At 34.5% G+C, this 21,675-nt stretch overlaps 1 protein-coding gene across 1 annotated transcript; it reads left to right on the forward strand.

Moving 5' to 3' along the window:
- Positions 1–5,815: 5,815 nt before the first annotated feature.
- On the forward strand, positions 5,816–8,572 carry LOC131620186 (alpha carbonic anhydrase 7-like). The gene is made up of 7 exons (XM_058891196.1): positions 5,816–5,961; positions 6,063–6,280; positions 7,137–7,243; positions 7,572–7,686; positions 7,779–7,943; positions 8,111–8,164; positions 8,263–8,572. The coding sequence occupies exons 1-7, from the start codon at positions 5,862–5,864 to the stop codon at positions 8,329–8,331; spliced, it is 828 nt and encodes a 275-aa protein (XP_058747179.1). The 5' UTR covers positions 5,816–5,861; the 3' UTR covers positions 8,332–8,572.
- The last annotated feature ends 13,103 nt before the right edge of the window (positions 8,573–21,675 follow it).

The following is a 21,675-nucleotide window of genomic DNA, read 5'->3' on the forward strand; positions in this document are numbered from 1 at the left end:
TGGATATAAAATGTCAATCATCTAATAAAAATCCATCACGTTGTTATATATATATATATATATATATATATATATATATATATATATATATATATATATATATATATATATATATATATATATATATATATATATATATATATATCTATATATATATATATATATATATATATATTTTAATAATTTTTTTACAATAATTATTAAGTAGTTTATTCTTTCTGACAAAAACCTCACAAAAAATTTTCTACATTTCTTTCTTCACATACTTATACTAATACTTTGTTCGTTTAATTTTAACCACTCACATTTTCTTTCTATAAAATTAATATCACTCGCATGTCTTCTAAGACTTATATATATATATATATATATATATATATATATATATATATATATATATATATATATATATATATATATATATATATATATATATATATATATATATATATATATATATATATATATATATATATACACACACGTTGTTTTCTTATTCTATTTTGGTTAACACTGGGTGGGTTTGCTTGATTTTTATATAATAGAGGTTCGCTTTCGTCCCAATCTATTATTTTATTAGACATTCGTCATTTAAGGTATTAGGCATGAAAAATCGTATCGAAAAAAATTACGAATTTCACATATTATTTAGAAATAAAATTTAAATTTTTTATAAAAATAACACATCTTATCTTACAAAATTATTTGTAAGGATCGATTATAAAAAATTATAAACTTATTTTGTCTGTTGATTAATTTAATAACACTATATGTATAAGAAATTCTATTTTTTGAGTTTATCAATTTTATATACATAAAATAATTAACAACAAAAATATTAGGGTTGTATTTATAATTTTATATTAAAAAAATTATAGTAAAAAATTAAATAAAAAAACTCTAATTAGAACTAATTATATTTAAAATTAAAATCATTTTAACACCAAAAAGATCGGGATATAAATTAAATAGAAACACAATAATAATCATATCATATGATCGAGTGTCTCATTGTTTAAGTGACTTAATTAACTTTTTTATTCAAGGACTGATTTTATAAAATAACTAACTTAACTTTTTTTATTCAATGACTGATTTTATAATGTTTTTGGGAATCAAGCCATATGTGGTCTTTATAAAGGATGAGATCTTGGTGAATTTTTTAGTTTGGAAATGAGAAAGGGTGGGCTTGAATTTTGGCCAACAGAGTTTGGAAATTTTGATTGTTGTGAAGGGATTTTCGGAGGTGATCAAGAAAAAGAAAATGAGGAATAGAGAAGGAAAGATGCATACCTGGGCCTTCAGGAGCTCGTGATAGAGCGTCGGCGACTACATTACTCTTTCCAGTTTTGTATTGAATAGAGTAATCATAGCCGAGGAGCTTGGAGAGGTATGTGTGTTGGTCTGGTGTTTGTATTACCTGCGAAAGGAGTCCTTGAGGCTCTTGTGATCAGTGAAAATGGTGAAGTGATGGCCTAGTAAATATTGACGCCATTTTTAAACAGCAGCAGTAATGGCGTGCAATTCGCGAACGTAAGTTGAAGAGCACTGCCATTTAAGGAAAAAGGGTTGGCTAAAGAAGGCTATGGGTGGGAATTTTGCATAAGTACTGCTCCCGTGGCAATTCCAGAGGCATCTGTTTCGATGTCGAAGGGTATGGTGAAATCAGGTAGGGTAAGGATAGGGGTTTGAGTCATGGCGATCTTAAGTTGTTCGAAGGAAGTCTGTGCTTCAGGTGACCAAATAAAAGCATCTTTTAGAAGGAGGGTTGTGAGAGGTGCGGCTATGGAAGCATAACCCTTAACGAATTTTCTGTAAAAACCAGTGAGACCAAGGAATCCGCGCAGTGCTTTGATATTTGATGGTCTACGCTAATCCACCATAGCTTGTACCTTGGATGGTTCCGGTTGAACACCAGTGACGGAAATGATGTGTCCAAGATAGACAAGTTGTCTTTGAGCAAATGAACATTTTGAATGTTTGAGGAAGAAGTTACCTGTGATAAGCTGTTGAAAAACTTGTTCCAGGTGTTGAGGTGAAGGTCAAGTGAGACACTATATACCAGAATGTCGTCGAAGAAAACTGTTACAAAACGACGGAGGAAAGGTTGGAGAAGATCGTTCATGGCTGCTTGGAACGTAGAGGGTGCATTACGAAGGCCGAAGGGCATAACGCGATATTCGTAGTGCTCTTGATGCGTGCGAAAGGCTTTTTTTCCAATGTCTTCTTCATGCATACGGATTTGGTGGAATCCTTGTCGCAAATCCAATTTGGAAAACCAAAAGGCGCCACCCAATTCGTCTAAGAGCTCATCTATTGTAGGCATAGGAAAACGGTCTCTAATGGTGATGGCGTTGAGGGCTCTGTAATCGACACAGAATCTCCAAGAGCCATCTTTCTTTTTAACGAGGAGTACGGGGGAAGAGAATGGGCTTCGACTGGGTCGAATGAGGTCTTGTTGCAACATGTCCTTGACTTGTTGTTCGATTTAGTTTTTTGGTAGAATGGGTAGCGGTATGGTTTAACAGACACAGGTGAAGATGAAGGTGTGAGGTGAATGCGATGGTCAGGATTGCGTGATGATGAGAGGCCTGGGTTTGGGTTGAAAATATGTGAGTATTTTTGGAGTAGATGATGAATAGATGGAATTGGGTGAATATCTGGTTTATTGGTATTTGGTAATGTTATAGTTGGTGAAAGGATTTGGATATGGAAGAATTCAGAAGCAGCATTAGTTTGTACGCAACGTTTGAGTTGTTGGGCTGAGATAGGAGTCCGGCTTTGGGCTGCATCCGCTTGGAGTAGAATGGGGGTGTGATTGTAAGTGAATGAGAGTGTGAGTGTGGAGTAGTCCATAAGGATTGGGCGTAAGGATTTTAACCATGGTTCCCCAAGGAAGGGTGTAGAAATCAACAGTGAAGAGGTGAGATTTAAGAGAAATTGCCACGTTGTTGCACACATTTTGACACTCCAACAGGTGGCCATTTCCTACCATAACTTTAAGTGTGTTAACTGGTGTAGAAGGAAGGTTGAGGAATTTTGCCATGAGACTTTGGATAAAATTATGTGTACTTCTTCCATCAATAAGAACAGTAACGGGGTGATTGGATATTTTGCCGATGATGCGAATAGTGGCAGAAGCGGCGGAGCCTAATAACGCATGCAAACTGATATGTCCATCGAGGTGCTCCGTGGGTTCAGTAGGTTAGGTTGTTACGTGTGGTGGGTCGGATCCAGGGGGAGAGGATGGTGGATCTGGGTCGGGTTCATCTGAAACAAGAAGGAGAAATTGACCTTTGCATTTATGGCCTGGGATAAATGTTTCGTCGCAGTTGTAACAAAGTTCCTTTTCGCGTCGGGACGACATTTCTCCGGATGAAAGTTTACGAAATTGAATTTTAGGGTTGGTTAAATTGGTGGATTGTGTATTCGTGAGAAGGGGAGTGGATGTTGGTGTGGGTGAATGAGAAGATTTGGTGTTGAAGCCGCGGCGGTGTTCCGCGATTTTATCATCTTGGATCTTGGCAAGAGCGGTGGCTTGGGAAAGGTTATTTGGTTGGAGAGCTTGGACTTCCCGGCGGATCTCCGGGGACAGCCTTGAGATGAAGCAGCTGAGGAGAAAAGCAGGAGGTAAACCCACGATTCTATTGGCAAGGCTTTCTAAATCGGTGAGGTATTGGTTTAGTGACCCACGTTGTGTGAGTTTGAACAAGGATTGGCTAGGGTCATCGTAAGAGCTGGGTGCGAAGCGAGTTTCGAGAGCTTGCAGCATATCGAACCAGGTGGTGATAAAGTTGTTGCGAAACATATATTGGTAACAGCTAAGCGCCGATCCCTCCATGTAAAAGGATGCGACGATGAGTCTCTCTTCTTTGGGTGTTCTGTGATAGTCGAAGAATTGGTTTACTTTGAAGATCCAGCCCATGGCATCGGTTTCGTTGAAGCGTGGAACCTCAAGTTTTATGTGAGGGCGTGGTGGTGGGTTTAAGGGATGTGGTGGAGGGGGTGGGTTGTTGGTGGCAAGTTGGGCTGGAATCAGATCCACTTATTCAGAAAGGCCGTCGAGTCTCTCTGCATTTGTGAGTCTGGCCATGGATATTAGGGAGGATCGATGAAAGCACCAAATTGTTAGGTGTTAGATAATGCCTTGAGTTTTAGGACAAGGGGCCTCCTTTGCAGGTAATAAAAAAGGGAAATATTGCTTACTTTATTTAGCTTTCTGCTAGGTTTATATAGCAGTTCCATACATTCCAAATTACAATCATTCAATCAATCCAATGGTCTTCCTAGATTTTAGGGATTGCTACTAGATTATAACAAAATATCCTAACAGAAAAATATCAAAGGACAGATATGCTGAGCTGTTATTCTTCTAGAATCCTAGGATAAAAGATATTTGTATTGCCAACTGTAGTATCCTTAAACATAGTCGTTGAAATGCTTTGGTATGGACTTGATGCGAGTTGATTCTCTTTTCTTAATGGGCTGAGATGTTGTAGTTGTAACGGGCTCTGTATTAATGTTGGAATCCTGGTTTGTAGTGCAGATAGTGATTGGGCTGCTAACATATGACTATTTTGGTTTTTGTGGTAAAAAATGCATGCATGATTATGGAAGCAAATGCATAACGCTAAAAATGAAATGCAAAGTCATGCTGTGTATGGATGCAAGAAGGGAATGTATAAGGTTTCCATCTTTTATTTTCTCTTGTCCCAGTGCAAGGTTTTCCATCTTTCTTCGAGAAACATTGCACGTCTTGTAAGGATGTTGGGGAATCAGCTTGAGTTGTTAACTCTTTGAAGAGAAAGAGGTCTGAGTATTTTGGTTTTTGTGGCCGGTAAAAAAAGCATGCATGATGATGGATGTAGATGCATAATGCTAAAAATGAAACGCAAAGTCATGATATGTATGGATGCAAGAAGGGAATGTACGATGTGGTTCCAAGCAAATGAATTCCTTATGAAAAGTAGGTTTTTGGACACTTGGGACACAAAGATTCTCACAATAGGATGAATCTAAGGTGTTCTATTTGAAAATATTGCCACCATTGCAAATAACTTGCAAGTCAACAATACCTGTTAAGAAGTGTGGTTGGGCCTAACTCAACCCTACAAAACCAACTTGTAGGGTGAGGATTACCCCCACTTATAAGGACATGTTCAGGCCATATATTGTCCGATGTGGGACTCTTAACACACCCCCTCACGCCCAGGACTAGACAACTGGAGCGTGGAAATAAATGGCGGGTGGCCCGATAGCGGAAACCATAGAAGGTGGCCCACCGGATCTTAAACGAGGCTCTGATACCATGTTAAGAAGTGTGGTTGGGCCATATATTGTCCGATGTGGGACTCTTAACAATACCCTCAAGAAGAACTACTCTAAGGGAGATCTTTGTGCCAACGAAATAATACGTTAAGCAGACCAACACTATGCAACCATGGACTCTAAAGTTCTAAACACAGTTGCCAACCTCTCGTACATGTGGGGTTGTTGTTGTATAAAGAGATGGATTTTTTGTTGTTGAGATTATTGGTGAAAAAGTTTATTCTTGGGTGGATTAAATTTAATTCCCAGAGTTGGAATATACTCCATGCTATTTTCCTTGACAAAATCAAGCAAATTTCTTGGATGTTACTTTGAATTTTTTGTTTGCCACAAAGATTACTAAAATAAAATAGAAGGGATGACATGGCTTAATCTAATCCTGTAACTAATCATAGGGATGAGAATTAATTAGGCACTTAATCCGGATCCATAACACTACCCTTCCTTCTATAAAATATCTTTCTTTGTTTCCTCTTAAGTTATTCATTCAATTTTCCAAGTTCAAATCTTCCATCCTTTTTCTTGAAATCAAAATGACACACCAAAAACTACACACAAAGTTCCTTTCAAATCTTCTAATACTAGTAACTATCTTACTCCTTTCAACAAAATGTATCATAGCACAAGAAGTTGGTGAGTAATTAAGATCAAATTTTTATTTCCTCATCATTAAATATTTCATATTATGTTGTATGATTTGAGTAATTTGAGATTTGTGTATTTGTTGTGTGTAGAGAATGAGACTGAATTTGATTACATAAAGGGGAGCAAGCATGGTCCTTTACATTGGGGAGAATTGCATAAGGAATGGGGAGCATGTAACATGGGAAGAATACAATCTCCAATTGATATGATCAATCCTAAAGTGTCGATACTTCCAAACTTAGGAATGTTAAACAAGAATTATAAGCCTCAAAATGCTACTTTAAAAAATAGAGGTCACGATATTCAGGTAATTTTTTTTTTAATAAGTAACTGAATATAAGATATCGCACTAGGGGTGTAACCCTTACGATATTCAGGTAATTAATCAATCTAAATTCATTTTTTTTGTTTAGCACCACCATACATATATTGTTTTATTAGAGTTGCATGAATATTGAATAAGTAAATGCATATGCATAGCTGCATAAATTTATTAGTTTTTGTATAGTGTGTCACATAAATTACTATAATGTTAAAATATCTATAAAATAATAATTATTTCCTTGGTTAATTTATTTCAATTTGTTTAACTATTTAATTAAATAATTTGATTAAAAACTAATTATTATTAGAAAATATTTTAGGAAAAATTAATTATAGTTAAATTTAAAATCTCTTATAACTCAAATAAAACAATTATAATTATGGAGATGCAGATGTAATTTAAAAAAATATTTTCTATTATTATAATAAGTCTAAAAAGAGTATTCCTTAGAATATATTTATTTTTAGTTTTTAATCTATTAACCACTTTTCTTAATCTCTTTGAAAATAATGCGAGATATTAAATATCCAAGAAAGAAATTCTTCAATTTCTAATAAAGGATTTATCTTTTAATTTTTTATATTATATTTTACAAATTTTTGCATGCATTAATAATTTTTAAAATAATATATTTATTGAATTTATAATTAAAAAAACAACTTATTTTTTCTCCTAACAAACTATTAGTTTTAGGGATATTTATATAAAATTAACAAACATATTTTATAAATTTATTATATATTTATTTTTCTTAATATCCATACAACTTCATAGTGGTTGTAACTTGTAATGATTGAGATATGATTAAGATTTAGATTCTTTTTATAAATGATGGCAGGTGAAATGGGAGGGAGATGCAGGATCAATAAAAATTAATGGAACCGAATATTTTCTACATCAAGCCCACTTTCATTCACCTTCAGAACATACCATCAGTGGCAGAAGGTTTGTTTTTCCTTCACAATATTCATTCACACTTTTTTCACTATTAATTTTCAAAATATATTTTAGGTTAGGTTTGGTAACTTGTCATAAGAGAAATTCATTTTATTGAATAAAGAGCAACCAAAAATTAAATGACATGATCTATTAGTATTACAAGAGAGATATTTTTTACATAGATGAACAAAGCAATTAGATAATTAGATAATTATTTGTAATTAACTATATGCTAAAAATAAAAAATTCAACTGATTTGATAACCAACAAACTAATCATAATTTAATTAATCATTGCAAAACCTAACTAACTAACTAACTGAAATATATATCAGGTATGATGTGGAGCTACACTTGGTACATGAAAGTGCGAAAATAAATGGGAAAAGCGAAGTTGCTGTTGTTGGAGTTCTATATATGATTGGTCAACCAAATTCTATTCTCACTGAGGTAGCATTATTTTTAAAACCTAAACATTTTTAAATATAATTGTTTAAAAATTATTAATCAAGAGGATTTATATATACTTGCAACAATTTTAGTGGTCACAATACATAAGAGCCATGATAAATACTAAAGCGGAAAAGCATGTTGGAGTGGTTGATCCTTCCCATATTCAGTTTAGTGGGAAGAAATATTACAAATATGGTGGCTCTCTCACAGTCCCTCCTTGCACTGAAGGTGTCACTTGGATTATCGATACAGAGGTACTAATTAAAATTCAATATATAATTAAATTTTTTTTTGGTTTATTCGTAGTTGTCGGGGGATCAAACTGTGGTCCTCCCTACGAAGTTCAGCGCCAATCACCACTGAACCAATATATAATTAATTTACATAAATCACTGAACTTTTAAACTTTGATGATCATCAGATAAGATTTGTGTCTATGGAACAAATGAATTTACTCAGGGAAGCAGTTCATGATGTAAGTATTCTAATTAGCTTAGTTACACTGAATATATGCATTTTCAAAATGAAGTAGTTATAATTATTACTTACTTGTGGACCACTCTATTATGGCAGCATGCAGCGCAGAATGCTAGACCTTTGCAAGCGCTGAATCAAAGAGAGATAGAACTTTTTGGCCCATAAAGGAAGGAATGAATTGATAATATATTAACTTATTGGAGTAGTACAATAATACAATTTATATTTTTCTTGCAAGTCCTATAATATTTCTTGCATTTTTGTTTTGCAAGAAATACTTTTCTGATTAATCTTTAATACTATTGTTATTTAGACTCGAAGATTAGTTTCTATTTGGCAAGACCAATGAGAAATTTTAGAGCTTATAGCTTATATGGTCACATTAATAAAATAAAAAGATATGTTTGGTAACTATTTTTTGTCATGAAATTGTAGTTATTTGATTAACTTTTATCTTTTTTTCTTGACACTATTTTCAACCGCGATTGAATTTTTAACTTATACTTTATTGTTTTGGAATAATATAATTAGGCCTAAGAGAAGAAAATATAAAGGATAGTAAGACAAGCCAAATATACTGGAGCTGAACGAGCACAAAAATATCATTATAACCTGCACAAAGTTGCATCACTAGCTGCACATTATTTGTAATAACTCGCCCATAATGGGCTTGTGCCACTTAGACCGGTTTTCTCTCACTTGCTGTCATACCCGAATTTTACTTCTCACCCTTTTCATATCATTTTCATATCATTATGTTTTAGTTATTTTAAGTATATGATCCATTTCCATTTGATAAAATCATATCATAACCATTTAATTTGGTCATTGGTTTTCATTATTATACATACATTATCATTCCATTAGTCCAATTGTGGTTCCTCACTTTAAATTAAAGGAGTAAGTAATTTTGAATCTCATTTCAAAAGGGAAGCTACTACATCACCACATGTTTGCACATGATCATAATTGAATCACTTGTCCATTAGAGGTCAATTTGAATTTGAGATGTAAATTTGTTTCATTTGAAATTTGATTTCACTTCTCTGGAACTTCAAAGTGGAACACTATATTATCATGTTATCGTTTGGAACATGAATTGAATCACATTTTGGATTTGATTTTACTTCTTTTGAATTTCAAAGTGAATTTTAATATGGTCCTCATCATGTACTAATCATCATGCATATGTCATTTGGTTTTTTAAGTTATGTGCATTGTCATTAGTTCTTTTTTTCATTTAATTGGATTGACTTCACATTTGAACTTAATTAAGTTTGATTTGCGTTTGAGTAAGATAGGCAAATAAATTTGGTGTTATTTTCTTGGATTAGGGAAATTGCATTGTTCATTTACGTACACCATTCTACATACCAAGGCCATAACTCATGATAGTTATAATGACCCAAATTTGCCTTACCTCCTCCTATAGAGTTGTACATGGTTGGTTATTTTCAAAAACTAAACCATAACCATCTTAAAACCATTTAAATGGTTTGGATTTATAACCATAATCACATTTTAATCAAAACTGGTTATAAATTTGATTATGATTATATAACCGATTAATAAAAATCCAGTTTTGAAAAGTATTTTTTGCAAAAATTTTTTTTTTGCAAAAAAAATAATTTATTTTGAGAATTAAAATATTTGGATTTGGATAATAACCGGATTATAACCGAATCCAAAATAATTTAACCGGTTAGTAACCATTTAATTATATCCAAATTTTATAAATAGATAACCAAACCATTAATAACTAAATCGGTTAATATAATCATTCAATTATATCCGGATATTTAAAAGTGATTTAGATTTAATTATGGATTTGAGTATCACAACCGGATATTTTGCATACCCCACTACGCCGTACAAGGGCTTTCACAGCGCTTTTTTTGGCCTTTAACAGCGCTTTAAAGCGCTGCCAAAGCCAGCGCTGGCGTAGGCTACGAAAGCGCTTTTAAAAGCGCTCTGGTAGACCCCCCCTTTAAGAGCGCTTTCCTGGAAAAAGCGCTCTGGTAGGACCCCCTATAAGAGCGCTTTCCTGGAAAAAGCGCTCTGGTAGACCCCCCTTTAAGAGCGCTTCTTAGTAAAAGCGCTGGCAAAGACCAGTAAAAAAGCAAAAAAAATTAAAAAATTACGCAGCATACAAAAGCGCTTTTGGAAAAGCGCTCTGGTAGGCCCCCCTATGAGAGCGCTTTTTCCAGAAAAAGCGCTCTCATAGGGGGGCCTACCAGAGCGCTTTTCCAAAAGCGCTTTTGTATGCTGCGTAATTTTTTAATTTTTTTTGCTTTTTTACTGGTCTTTGCCAGCGCTTTTACTAAGAAGCGCTCTAGTATGTGGACCTTTAAGAGCGCTTTTTAGAAGCGCTGTAGTTGCTAAATGAGGTATTTTTATGTGCAGCCTATAATTTAATCCTCCCAGTCGACCTGTAATGTTTTCGACCTGTAATATTTTCGACCTGTAATATATTTTCGACCTGTAATATATTTTCGACTATATTATTTCAGCCATCAGTAAGACAATATATATACTAATATATACCATTATAATATCCAAAATTATATATATACATCATTACAAAATTATATATATACATCATTACAAAATCAACAATATTATAGTTCAAATCTGCATGAAAAATAGCTTAATATAAAATTGACACAATTCCTCTTTGATTTCTTCTAACTTTAGCTTCGAGTACCCAGCAGCACGGAATTCGTCAAGGTACTATAAAACAAAAACATAATATGAATAATATATTTAGGTAAATGTAATAAATTATATGAAATTATCTTAAGTTATAACTTTATACCGTGGGAGGAATCTCTAATTGATTCGCCTGAATGATTTCTTTCATAAACCTCAATACAAAGTATCCGCAGTCTGAACTGTTACGCTGTAGCGGACACTACATAGAAAAACAAATAAGATTCTATATAAGTTGTCTTGTTTTACCAAGTAGCATAAATATTATAAGCAAATTTGTGAAAAGTAATGTACCTGCACTTCGATCCAGGTGATGTTGTTTGATTTAGTCCGGGATACCTGTGCGTCCCGTTGACTACGGAATACTTGTATTGATCTAATTAACAAATATATAAAAGCATATGTTTAGATCAATCCCACAAATAAGTAAATATATAAATATACACGAATATATATTTAGAACGATCCCACTTACAAATCAACGATTTCCTTCATGGCCGGATAATTGGTCCATTCACCCTTTACCGAATTCAGATAATACACGACTTCCCTTATCGGGTTGATAGCAAGCAGCAACCAGTGTGCTCTATAAATTAAAACAATAGGTTATATGAAAATATTGCTATACACTAAAGAAACAGAGATTAGATGAATAAAGAATGAGAAACTAACCCTACTGGTCGGGTATTATACGCCCAAAGATGCAGACATTCTGTATTGCCGGTGGACATGAATCTATCGACTAAGCGCTGTCTAACAGATTCCGGATCCGAAACAATTTCCATTCCGCTGCAATGGGCGGAAGACACGAACCGGAATCTGTTAGACAATGCAGTCCCGCGCAACACTCTGTCATACAACAACCTTAAATAAAAACATAATAAACATTAGATTCTTTTCATTGAAAAGTGTAAATAAATTATATTGTGGGACTAATTAAATAATATATCGGATGAGTGAATATTACCGGATGTATGAGTGCATGTTATTGACGCCTAGTTGATCATGGTTAAAAATCTCTTGCAAGTCTTCAATTGTAATATGTGACTTGAACTCAATACCGAAGACACTTTCATCCATATCGATTTCCCGTAAAGCACCATCCTTCATATCGGACATATCAACCATTGTTGCGAGTGTCGCCCGGTATCGAGGCACAAAAGCACCGCCTTTTCTTGCCGCTTGCTTCGGAGGACCACTGGGTGGTACGCTACGAACCTGCTGCGTCACTTGTTGTGACTCCCGAGCGGATGCCTAAAAATCATATAAGTTAGGTAAAATATAAAATCATGCATATTTTGATTCAGATTATATATTAACACTTTAAATGTACCTCTTTTAGCGATGCAACAGACTCCTCCTGTAAAATCCCTTTACCCTTAATTGCGGGTTTTATAGGAGCAGTCTAAAAATAAAATGTAAAACATAATTAATAAACGGTTTAGAATTGACATTCGAAAACTAAATGATTCATAATCGTTTTCAATTTACCTCATCACTAATGGTAATGAGCTCCGAGGGCCATGCAACAAACGATCCTATTGCATCTCGCAGCAATGTCGTCTCTGAGACCATGTCAGGTACCGGTAGAATCGCATCACGATCTAATACAACATCCACCGATACTTTCAGGTGTCCATCCGGGAGCGGTCTGTGGTGAAGTAAATCTCCCGAAGTGTTGGAAAATCATTAATTGTTCCAAACAACATCGCCCTCAAGTTGAAACTTTCTTTCCTATACCCATCGTAAACCTCCACACCTCTCTCCCACAAAAACTTTAAATCTTCGATTAAGGGTGCCAAGTATACGTCTATGTCATTCCCTGGTTGTTTAGGCCCAGAAATTAGCATAGATAACATCATGTACTTACGCTTCATACATAGCCACGGAGGTAAGTTATAAATCATAAGAATCACAGGCCATGTGCTATGCGAGATACTTTGAATACCATGCGGGTTCATTCCATCAGTAGACAATGACAACCGAAGGTTTCTTGCTTCTTTTCCAAATTCAGGATATTCAGTATCAACTTTACTCCATTGTGGTGAGTCTGCCGGATGTCGCAACTTTCCATCAATAATTCTTTCATCTGCATGCCAAGTCAAGTGTCTTGAATCGGTCTCACTACGATACATGCGTCTAAATCTCGGAATTATAGGAAAATACCATAAGACTTTAGCAGGAGACAACTTTTTCTTATATCGAGGGGCACCACATTTAGGACACTCATTCAACGCTGCATACTCGTTTCGAAACAAAACGCAATCGTTTGGACATGCGTGTATCTTATCATAGCTCATTCCAATAGAAGACAACATCTTTTTGGCTTCATACGTTCGATTGGGAAGAACATTATCCTCTGGTAGCATATCTTTCATAAGGGCTAATAACTCTGTGAAACTTTTATCCGACCATCCATTGTCCGCCTTTAAGTTGTACAACTTTAACACCGCAGACAATCTTGTGAATTTTGAACAACCATCATACAACGGTTTCTCTGCATCGCTTACCAACCTCTCAAACATTTTGGGACAATCCGCTAGATCTTCTTCCAGCGCTTCTGCAATCTCTTCGACTCGATCACAATCGTATGTGTCTGTGCAATCGTCGTTTGAAGCATACTTCCTATTACACCTCGACCCAGCATTCCCGGTACTTTTCTCACCATGCATTGTCCAACATGTATAACTTCTATCAATTCCAAACCGTAGTAAATGAGATCCCAACTGATTCCCGTCAACCTTACCCCCGGCATAACAGCAACCCAAGCAAGGACACGGCATTCGAAGCGGGTCTTTGGAGTTCGCAACCGCAAACTCAACAAATTCCCATACCCCTTTCTCGTACTCTTTCGACAATCGGTTTGAATTCATCCATGTCTTATCCATGTCTTAATTAAGCTAAACAACAACGGTCAAACTTCCACTCTTCACAAGTAACCCCTATGGCGAATTCAATTCACAAAGTTAGTAAGTACCTCCTATATTAACTCTCTAAACACATAAAACTAATGTGTTTCTGTCAAAACGCAAAGTATAAACGGAATGAATCCGAAGCAATAAAACGTAACATATATAATCACACAATTTCAGACAAATTCATCATAATACCAGTAATTTGAGAAAGAAATTTACCTCGGATGTTACCGAACTCAAGAAAACGCCAAACGTCGAACTAGGCTGGGAAACGATCAAACTTTCACTATACACAAGTTACCCCTATAGCAAATTCACAAAGTTAGTAACCACCAAGACAAAATCGATTGAACAAAGGAAATCAACAATAGTTTGATGTGTGTACATACTCCTAAATATGTAGTACCAGAGTCAATGATACGAGCTCCAAAGAGATCCAAAGTTATCAATCCAGTCAGACCTATACAAGAAATTCAATTCAATGTATGATTATAATAAGAATGGGTGAATAGCTCATGATGCAGTTAATTAAATACACCACTACTAACACTACTAACACAAGACACACGATGCAGTTAATTAAATACACCACTACTAACACGAAGCTATAAAACTTTTTGCTCAAAAGCAAACCTTATGAATCATCCTTGTCTATATACATTAACTCACTCTTGTTTCATTCTTTACCTTCTATCTTCCTCATTAATTCAACTCTCATAAGGTATATATTATTACTATTATTATATATTATTTATTATTTAATTTCTCTATGTGCTGTCATTCTCATACTTTACAGTACTTGGCATCCTTGAACAAGCCAATTTATTGTACAATATATACCATCACTCTCAATCTCATACACACACAACATATATCTTATACAACAGTCAAGAAACTTTACTCACAATTTCAATTCTACTAAGATAACAAGAGACTAACAATTTCAATTGTACTAAGATAAGAAGAGGCTAAGGACATAAATGGAGACCACAAATTAAGAATAAGAGCCTCTCTATGGAACAGAACTCAAAAGATAAGAAGAGGTTAAATTTATATTTTGTGAAAACCATACAAGCAGACCCCAAACAATCCAACAGCCACCATTTCACAGTTCAACAGAACTCAAAACCCTATCACTTAGAAGTTTCTGGAACAAACCCTATCACCTAAAATCACACGTTTCTGGAACTAGGCAATTGCTAACAGAAATATTATGTATATATATATATATATATCAAAGGCCTTAAGAAAAGAGCATTCCATCAAATTCAGAATCACAAGGATACATTGATACATCTAGGGTTTTGTTAAAAGCTATGAGAAGTGTGATACCTGGGTGGCGCAAAGCAAGTTGCTACCAGAGGAGAAGAGACGGAGACGAAACGATGGTGGTGGACGGAGGAGAAGAAGTTCGCGCGATGGTGGTGGACGGAGGACCGATAAGGTTGACGGAGGACCGATAAGGTTGACGGAGGACCGACGACGGTGAGGGGTGGGGTTTCTGGTTCGCGTGCAGAGAGAAAAAGAAAGAGAGAAAGTGAGAAACAGTAGAAGCGTGTTTTTGGTTTTAATTTTAGTAATAAGGCTACTAAAGCGCTTCTGGAAAGCGCTCTCATAGCCTGGTCTTTACCAGCGCTTTTGACAAAAAGCGCTCTCATTAAACACCCCTACCAGAGCGCTTTTGAAAAGCGCTTTCGTTCCCCCCACGTTCCCCCCACCTACCAGAGCGCTTTTGTAAAGCGCTTTCGTACCCCCCCCCTACCAGAGCGCTTTTGAAAAGCGCTCTCATAACCCCCCCCTACCAGAGCGCTTCTTATAAGCGCTTTCATACCCCCCCACTATTAGAGCGCTTTTTTAGCGTGTTTTTTAATTTTGTCTTTAGCGAAGCCTATGCCAGCGCTTTTCCTAAAAGCGCTTTCGTAGGGGTGCTGCTAAAAGCCAAATTTGGCGTAGTGCCCCTACCTCATCCTACAAACTTTGCATTTCAAATCAACATATCCAATAAACAAATGTTCATATTTTATTTCAAGTTTCGATTTCATTAGGTTTTAGTCATTAATCATTTAAATTAGTGCAACGTGAACTAATAATAAATATTTGTATCAAAAATCCATTGTCTGCTTCTACAAAAAATTGTTGCAAGTCACACATTTAATACCAAATTTTTGAAGTTAGAGAAAATCACAAGAAAGAGAGGTTTGAATTGAGTTTTTTAAAAACTTTTTCTTTTAGAAAAACTATTCACCACAATCAATGAGATATATAACAAGGAGAAGAATAAGAACACGATCGCTTATACAAGTTCACCTTAGAAAAGGTTAATCTTGTCCACCCGGCAAAGTAATTTTGCCTTAGAAAAAAAGGCTTAATTCACTAATCTTGAAATATTACAAACAACCTCTAAGACTCTAGAAAGACACCTTAGCCCTCTAAAGTATTCACACTAACAACCTAGTCACTTGAGGCGTACAAGTCTCAATAGATTTACAAATTAATTTGTTTACAAGATAGTGCTTCTAAATAAGCATATTGAAATAAAAATTTTAAGAACAAATGACAACACAATCTATTGAACGACAACTCTTGTGTTCTAGAGATTCTTAGAAAATAGACTTTTGATCTGGAGTAAAGAGAGCATGGAAGAGGTCAAGTGACGTAGACGTCCTAAGAGAATTGATTCTTCAGAGTCAGAATTCAGTCTTCAGAGTTTGAGAGCAACAACTTATCTGAATGGGGCATCTTGATTTCTGAGTTGGAAGCAGAATCTTATCTGAGCTATTAATCAGGCTTCTGATCTAGAAGAGTAACTTATATTTAGAAACACTTGAAAAATCCTTTATCTAATGAGTCATTCAACATTCTTCAGAACTATTGATGTCACTTCATAAATGGATGAATAGTTCTTCTGATATGTGTTAACGTTGATATTGATGAAATTTTGTTCAACAATCCTTAATCAATCAAAATAATGAATCTTCGATCACACTTAAGAAACTATTAGATTACAAAATAGTTTCATAAAAAATAGATGTATTTCTATCATAAAAACTAAAGATTGAATGCACAACAAAATCTTATTCTAACAATCTCCCTTTTTTTTTGAATAATTTTACAAGGTAATATCACAAAAATAAACATATCAGAGTTAGATAGAGAAAACTCCCCCTGAGATGTACAAGCTCCCCCTGAGTAAGATACGGGATATTTAAGCTTAGGTTGAACTTATCAGATCTGATATCATTAGAAACATTCACTTAATCATATAAGAATAAAATTTGGTTCTGCAATAAGTCTCAATGTTTTGACGATAACAATACATATATTTTGTATGTAACAATTTAGTTTCTGATAGTTTTTTTGAGTGTGCAAGTATTATGTTCTAAAATAGTCTGGATTGCTATCCGTGAAGAGTCATCAGAAACAAGCTAGGTAACTCGAAAATAATATTTGCAGCTGAATCTGAAGAAACATCAGTAGTTTTGAAGAATGCTGAATGTTCATCAAAAGGAAAGTTATTGTACGCTTCTCAAATAAGTCGTTGCTTCAGAAGCCACGAGTAATCCGAAGGAAGAATTCTGTTAGAACTTCTGCTCAAAGCAAGCTTTCAATTCAAGATCAAGAACCAAGATTTATTCATCAGACGAGATTTTGCTTCTAACTCTGAAGACAAAGTCAAAGATCCTAAATGTAAGATCGAATACACTAAAGGTCAAGCCGAGAATACAAAGATCAGACTTAAGGATGTAATGAAGATCAGAACCAAGCTAATCAAGCAAGAAGATTAGATGCCAAAGATCCAAGGATCAGAAGTTGAGTATCGCTTTTCAGAAGAGCTGCTGCTGTCAAGTTCTGATAAACGAGACGCTGACTCTCCAAAGATAATGATTATATGCTTCATATCAAGTAGTTTCTAAACTACACATCAGAATCATTATCACAAAGATGAAGACAAGTTGATCTCTTCCAAGCTTACTACTTTAGAACCAGAAGTATATTATTTGAAGATAAGATCAAGAACTTAGTTAAAAAGAAAATAGTACAACAGTACATTACGAGTTCCACTATGATCCAGTATGCGTACTATTTTACATAAGTTTTCTTCCGTCAACTCACAAAGTATCAAGCTACAAGACAAAGGAGAGTACTAAATATAACAATGCTTGATTCTACTAGTTGGGAACTAGCCGTTGGATACCAAAAGACCTTTTTATCCTTCAACGTCTCTTTTGAGAAATATAAAAGAAGATCAAATCATCCAACAAAGGTTAACGACATTGGCAATGCCTATGTTGTTCATATCATATCTATTGATTCAAATGAATCTGATGTAGTGTTTGATATCGTTGGTATCGCTACTGATGTTATTACCATAGATGTCAAAATTGATATTCATACTACTATAACGACTTTTGCCATTGCAGTTGTTAATTGTGATTTAGTTTGAATGGAACTCAACCAACACATATTAACAAGAACAAAAAGATCAACAAAGAAGACAATGCTTAGAGGATGATGTTAAGAAGCATATGTCAAAAAGAGAAGATGAAGCACATGCTAATTCAAAATGCTACTGGGAAAATTAGCTGATGCTAATGCCTAAGTTGAAATGCGGAAGCTGATCAGAAGATGAAGAAAAAGTAAGGAGTTGTTGCTCGGAACTCCTCAACAAAGAAGATGAATAAGAACACCACTACAAGATGCTAGCCAACTTTTTTTTATATACATCTTTGTACGATAATGTAATGAACACAGGAGTTATTGCTCGTATTGTGTTTTAGGCCTAGGTTTCTTCATGTAAATTGTTCTAACACATGAGTTACTGCTCAGAAGTGTGTTAAACAATATGTGCTTAATTTAGTGTTTACATTCAGCTTGTGTAGAAGCATTATATTCTAAGCAAACCCTTATCAAAAAGTTGTTTCATTGGACCTTGAGAGATCGAGTGAAGGTCAGAAGCTCGAGAAGACAATGGTTGCGGTCATAGTGGAAATCCTTATAAAAGACCAAGTTGGTCAGATCTTATTGGGTCAGTGATAGTCATATCTCAAATATGATCAAGTGAACATCAGACTCTTGTGAGAATTGATGAAAGATATCACTGTGGTATAAATCCTCTTAGAAGACCGAGTGAAGGTCAGAACTCTAAAGGGGTCAATGAATGTTATATCTCTTGAATCAGATCACTGAACATGCCATTGTTGGTTAGTCACAAGTGGTTGCTTGTGTAGAGGTCAATGAATGTTATATCTGTTAAATCAGACCACTGAATAAGTCATTGGTTGTTAGTTACGAGTGGTTTCCCGTGCAAGGTTGTTAATCACCTGCTGTTGCTTGTGCATTGTACTGTGAGTCACCGGCGATTTCCCGTGCAGTTGTAATCAGTTTGGTTATAGTGGATTAAGACCTTGGATAAGGCAAAATCACCTTGGAATGGTGGACTGGATTCGCTTGAGAATCTCCCAAGTGAACCAGGATAGATCTGGTGTTATTTATTTCTATTTATTGTATTTAAGTTATCATAAGCTCTAAGAAGACTCTGGTTTCGAAGAAGGTTAAATACTTCTAAGAAATGTTAATCTTCTTATAAGTGAGAGCTTAAAGCTTCTAATAAACAACAACTACTAAAGCTTCCGCGCGAGATTTTTAAGAAAGGGAAATTATTAAACACCCAATTCAAACCCCCCTTTCTTGTGTTTTTCTCCATCTTCAATTGGTATCAGAGCTCCGACTATATATATATATATATATATATATATATATATTGATTTTTGAATCAGACACTTAACTGTGTAAAGAGATCCAGGAAGAGAAAACTCTAGTTGCTATGAACTCTATTGAAGACAACATCTTCTGGTTCAAGCTGTCAGATGCTATCTTGGGAAGATAGATTCTATGAAGACCTCAGAATCCAACTCAACATCAGAAGATATGGAGTTCAGAATCACTGAAAGGAAGTATTATCATAAGTCTACAAAGAAATTGTCAAATCAAGATTTGAAGTCTTTAAAGAAGAAGAAGAAGAAGCAAGTATGGCTTTTAATCTGGAAGGTAGAAGTTCAAAATCTCATAAGTAAAGGTAAAAAGGAATCAAGCTGTTTTAAAGGGAAGATTTGACTGGTCATAATTTCTAAACTTTATCTCTAATATTGCATTTAAATTATTTTAATATCCTAGAGTCAGAAATCCTTACGTCTCCCTGACATTAAAAACAGCTTATAGTCATCATTATATCTTGACCAAGAATCTTGCTAAAACTCATTTATTTCATTAATAACATACATCTATTTAAGTTATTATCTTGGAAATTAAAAAGGCTTCAATACGCCTCATCCTCTTTGAACTTTGTCTCTTCATCATCTGTTTTTGAAACTCGTCATTTGTCTTGGTTCACAAGTTTTCATTTATTGAGGTGTCAGTTTCAAAATATTTTAGTGAGTTTGTCAGTTTTCTTTTCTCAATTTAAAGGTTCATTCTGTTATATGTCTCTCTTCATACCCTTTTCCTCTTAATTCATTTATTGTTCATTTTTTGTCATGCTTGTGAAAACCTTTCATGGAGATGAAGAACTTCTTAAAGTTCTTCATGAACTAAGGCCTGGTCCGTCTAAGCTATCTCCTTTCAATATCATCTTCAAAGAATGCATCAAGTTTCAAGGATGGTCAAAATACTCAGATATAAAGGATGGACCCATTTATCCCATCCTAGTCAAATAATTTTGGAAGTACGCCACCGTTAAAAAAAAGGGTATCTCTATCTCATCAACTATTTTTGGGATTCCTATCATCATCAATCCTATATCCATCTCTATATCCATTTGTTGTCACTTATCTGACACCAATATTGGAAAATTCAATGTCAGATACTCTCGTGAAGAAAAGCTCAGTTTTATCCATAACACTTCCAGAGATTTTGGATCAACCGATCCTAAAACACTTCTTCCCATTGCTGCCTCATGGTTTCAGTTTATTTGAAACAACTTAAGACAAATAAAGTTTAATGTAGATACTCTAGATTTTGATAAAAGAGTTCTCATTTACTATCTTGTGAATCATGTCAAAGTTGATCTACCTCAGGCCATCTACAACTATCTGATAGAATCGATTAATATCTCTAAGAAGCATCAACAGCCCTTTATACCTTTTGGGAGAGTCCTCTCTAAACTCTTCGTCGAGGATGGGATTGTTAGATCAATTTTGTTTTATGGACCCAAACATACTCTTGAGGAGTTAAGATGTAAAATCATGTCTATATAGTTTAGCTGGGTTATATTTGATATGTCAGTTGTAGTTGTTTTTGTTCTGAAGTGTCAATTAACTTTAAGCTTTTATATTATCGTCTGGTTATGTTTGTATGTGTATGTGTTCTTTAATGAATAAAAAAAAGGGTTTAAGTTTAATTTTTTCTTTTCCAATATATATTATCTTCAAGTATTCTAAACTATCTCTTCTGAATCATCCATAAACGAATACAATGTTAATAATATAAATCAAGAATCTGAAGGAATATCATTCATATCATAAGCATGTTAATTTTCTTATCTTTAAGAAAAATTAACAATGAGCAATAATTCAATCTCTAATCAATTAATAAAATAAAAAGTAGTTGCCTCTAATGTTTGTCTGTTGTTATTTAACCGAGGAACTCTAAATAAGTTCCTTAGGCATTCTTACACAGGTCAAAATGAAAGAAATTTACTGGAGTTTAGAATTCTCAAATTCAGATCTAAAGACATCAAAATAGGATATTCATGATACAAGTTCTTCCTGGAAGAAGTCAAGGAAAAATTTACAATCAAAACATGTGCCAGAAGAAATGAGCTTATCAGAAGTTAAAGAATGTCTACGAGTATTGGATACAAGATTTAGAATCAAGAGTTATATCAAGA

This window comes from Vicia villosa, linkage group LG1 (genome assembly GCF_029867415.1).
Source record: "Vicia villosa cultivar HV-30 ecotype Madison, WI linkage group LG1, Vvil1.0, whole genome shotgun sequence".
Classification (NCBI taxonomy): domain Eukaryota; kingdom Viridiplantae; phylum Streptophyta; class Magnoliopsida; order Fabales; family Fabaceae; genus Vicia; species Vicia villosa.

Coding starts and splice junctions, on each gene's coding strand:
- LOC131620186 (XM_058891196.1), top strand. CDS start 5,862: ATGACACACCAAAAACTACACACAAAGTTCCTTTCAAATCTTCTAATA. Junction 7,687..7,778: donor CAAATTCTATTCTCACTGAG/GTAGCATTATTT, acceptor CAACAATTTTAG/TGGTCACAATACATAAGAGC. Junction 8,165..8,262: donor TCAGGGAAGCAGTTCATGAT/GTAAGTATTCTA, acceptor CTATTATGGCAG/CATGCAGCGCAGAATGCTAG.